The 3,560-nt window shown below is 53.7% G+C and overlaps 2 protein-coding genes across 2 annotated transcripts in view; both read right to left on the bottom strand.

Moving 5' to 3' along the window:
- Positions 1–680: 680 nt before the first annotated feature.
- Tmem89 (transmembrane protein 89) lies at positions 681–1,558 on the bottom strand. The gene is made up of 2 exons (XM_027414614.2): positions 1,265–1,558; positions 681–866 (listed from the first exon to the last, which is right to left on the bottom strand). The coding sequence occupies exons 1-2, from the start codon at positions 1,556–1,558 to the stop codon at positions 681–683; spliced, it is 480 nt and encodes a 159-aa protein (XP_027270415.1).
- A 1,751-nt stretch (positions 1,559–3,309) lies between these two features.
- Slc26a6 (solute carrier family 26 member 6) overlaps positions 3,310–3,560 on the bottom strand; it is a gene marked incomplete in the record, with an annotated part of 10,597 nt that continues 10,346 nt past the window's right edge. Inside the window, 1 exon segment of the mRNA XM_027414605.2 lies at positions 3,310–3,560.

Genomic DNA, 3,560 nt, shown 5'->3' with positions numbered 1-3,560 from the left:
AGTTCGAGGTCAGCCTGGTCTATAGAGTGAATTCCAGGACAGCCAAGGCTACACAGAGAAACTCCGTCTCAAACAAACAAACAAACAAACAAAAACAAACAAAAGAAAAACAACAACAACAAAAAAAGATTTTTCTTTTCTAAAACACAGGACTCTAAAAATGCCTATTCCCATTCAACCTGGATCACCCATGGATCCAGGGAGGAAAGAGCGAGGGGTCCACGGACCTTGGAGCCGCTTGGGCACCACAGAATGTCTGAAGTTGCTACACAAAGGCAGCTACCAGCCCTAGGTTGGGTGGGGCTCTAGGGGCCTGAGCTGGGAGTGAGGATGGGGTTAGAGTTGGGAGTCAAGGATCTAAGTAGTGGCAACCTGGAACAATGACCCCTTGGGGAGAGACTTGCAAAGCTATAGAAGGAACCAGAGCCAGCTGCTTCCTGGGGGTGGGTCCTGAGTTTATTTATCCACCTCCCTGAGATGAGATGGGCGGGCTGGAAACAAGGGGTGAGCACTACCACACTGAGAGGGCAGCGGTGCCTAGGACTACCTGCCCCCCAATCCGGTGTGGAGGGGTCTAGACAGTCCTACAGATACACAGGCTAGCACCCCAGCATGGGGCCTGGGGCCGTTCCCCACCCCAGCTGACAGTCAGAAAAAGAGAAGCTGTCTGTTATGTTGGGTCACCCAGACCGGGCGGGAGACTCTTTTATTTGAAGTTGTTGCTGGGAAGCCAGGCGCTGCAGGTGGCCCTCGATGTGGAGCAGGATGGCGTCCAGCATGTGAAGCACCCTGAGGACCAGGGTGCGGTCCGAGACGGCCACCTGCCGTTTCCAGTGTTTGCAGGAGCTGGAAGTCACCGGTGGGAGCTGAGAGTATGAGACCGAGTGAGAGTGGGAGAGGGCCAGGGGCCACAGCCACGGAGCTGGAGAGGAGGGATATGGGGTGGAGACAAAGGCTGGGAGACAGGGAACTGAGTCACTGTGGATCTACTAGGGCTTAGGTGGTCCTAGGCCTGTGGGGGTTGAACGAAGAATCGGAGTATTAAATGGGGTCAGAGGGGTCAGAGTACTGGCCCTGAGGAATGGCTAGGGATGGATTGGGTGTAGACACAGGTTCCAGGGAAATGCAAGGATAGGGCATAGGGGAGAGGACAAGGTCAGGCAGGAGGCCCACAAGGCCCTAAGCCAGGCTGATAGGAAGACATGGGCCTATGGGGCATGAGCAGAAGCAGGGACTATAGGGGACAGAAGAGAGCTGCTCTCACCGGATCCTTGGTGACCTGAGAACGCCACCGGTGCAGCATCACACGGGTGATGACCAGCATCATGGTGGTCGTGACCGTGATCCCAGCCACAGGGTAGATGCGATTTCCTCCCAGGGTCATCCAGTAACCAGGGCAGCCCAGACTGCTCCTGCAGCTATCCAGACTATTCGGTTGGCAGCCCCAGGGCTGCAAGTCCAGCCCCACTTGGTACCAGAGGGGCCGTGACCAGGCATGGCTAGGGACAAACATCACCAGCAAGGACAGTGATGGCACTAAGAACAGTGAGTACAGCATGGCTGTGGTAACTGTGAGAGGCCGGAACCCAGGTTCCTTGGCAACCGGCAAACACCCCTCCCCCAAGAGTTGGCCCCACTCTGAGGTAGCAGGTTCCAACTAGGCCCATAGCCTTTCACAGTGTAGTTTGACCAGGATGTGGGGGCTGAGAAAATGATGCAGGTCTAGAGCCTGGGTTCCATTCTCCCAAGTGGATCAGGTATAAAAGGAACACCTCTTACATGTTGGCCTCCAACCCACCTGTCATCCCTCCCTAATCTAAGCACCCCGATACCTCTGCCTTTAAGGTTCAGTGCTCTTTACTGGGCTAGCAACTGCCAGCCTAGTAAAACAGTGCAGGGGAGCTACCCAACACCCGGCCCAGGCCCTCAGCATTGAGCACATTCCTCAAAGGTCCCTGCTGGCTGCTGCCCTGCCTCACCAGCCCTCCCTCAACACTCTTCCTTGTTCTAGGAGCACGGTTTCCCTTCTAGAAAGTCACCTTCTCAAGGTTAGAGCTTCATGCACTGCCAGCACCCTCCCAGGACTACCTAGGGTCATATTTATCTAATATGGGCCTATGCTATTTTCTCTCGAGCATTTCTGGCTACATTCGTCTTTATTCTCAAACTATAAGAGCACACCAACTCCCTCCTAGCACCCAAGGCCAGCCTGACAGGTTCCTGTTTGAAGTCTGCCTGTGGTTCCAAGTCTTCATTCAAACAATGTTTACGGAGCACTCAAGCCCGGTGCCAGAATGCAGCATGACAGAACAGACAAAAAGCTCTGCCTTCCTGGGCTAAGGGTTTGGCGAGATCAGAGACAGCTTGTAAACACGATGGTGCCCCGGCATGGGCAAATGCCATGATAAAAATAGGGGCAGGCAAGGGTGCCTGGGTGATTTGGAGGGCAGGGAGCCTTGGTTTACTGTTGGGAACTTGCCCAGTGCCTAGCCCTGAGCCTGGCACCTGCAACGTACCAGATGAATAGTGAAATTCATGTGTTCTGGGCAGGTGATGTGGCATTGTTCTAGCCATTTCCATGGGCCTGCCTGGTTAACTCACCAGATAACTCAAGAGGCTGTCGTTGCCTCACTGATCAGGAGCCCACCATTCTTCCCACCACGGATCAGTGGCCCATAGGACCAGCATATGCTCTGTTGGTGTCCTCTGCCAGAATCAGCCAGCTCTTGGCTCACCGTATTCTGCCAGTCCCGATGTTCTATATCTATGAGCAGGCAATTCCTAAGACTACTTTTTAAATCCAGCAGCAGACCCTGTGGATGGCTCTGTTCTTTAGCTGGTGGCTTAGGGGTTCACTCTACATCCCCCAGAAGCACCAACTCTGCCTTGCCTCTTACCAGGTTATTACTGAGAAGGGTTTAGTCCTGAGCTATAGGGTTTCTCTATAGCTTTGGAGCCTGTCCTGAAACTCACTCTGTAAACCAAGCTGGCCTCAAACTCACAGAGATCCCCTGCCTCTGTCTCCCGAGTGCTGAGATTAAAGGCGTGCGCCACTATCACCACCTGGCCTGGGCTACAGTTTTGATTCCATTTATTTTTTTCTATTTAGAACTAAAGGGCTGTCTTGTGAGACTGAAGAGAACCTTGAGCTTGTAAAATCCCAACCCAGCCTGGGCCCCACAGCTGCCCCACACTCCGCATGCTCTCTGCCTGGACCTGACCTCCCTGACTCTTACACCCCAGTTATGTCTACCTTAGGGTTTATAAGACGGTTTGGGAGTCTGAGATGAGGATGCCACAGCAGAGCCAGACGTTGGACAGACACATTTATTCCCAGAGCTGTAAATCCATCAGCTCCCTTCCAGCACCCAGCCAAGGCCAGCCTGACTGCAATACCCTGCCCCAGGCCTGCAGCACTGAAATCGGAGTCCCAAGGCATCCATCATGAGTTATATGTGCATATACATGGGATGGAGTCCTGGGTGGCACCTGGAGGTGACCTAGAGGCAGGAGTTTCATGAGGGTGACCTGTCACAACCTCCAGAGGTAGGAAATCTCCA

Source organism: Cricetulus griseus, chromosome 4, assembly GCF_003668045.3.
Source record: "Cricetulus griseus strain 17A/GY chromosome 4, alternate assembly CriGri-PICRH-1.0, whole genome shotgun sequence".
In the NCBI taxonomy this organism is placed as follows: domain Eukaryota; kingdom Metazoa; phylum Chordata; class Mammalia; order Rodentia; family Cricetidae; genus Cricetulus; species Cricetulus griseus.
Note: the sequence above shows the minus strand (reverse complement) of the source record. Positions and strands in the feature narration are given on the sequence as shown.

Bases quoted from the DNA above. Each gene is read 5' to 3' on its own strand.
- Tmem89 (XM_027414614.2), bottom strand. From the start codon at position 1,558: ATGCTGTACTCACTGTTCTTAGTGCCATCACTGTCCTTGCTGGTGATG. The intron at 867-1,264 runs GTGAGAGCAGCT...TCATACTCTCAG, and splicing joins CTCAGGTCACCAAGGATCCG to CTCCCACCGGTGACTTCCAG.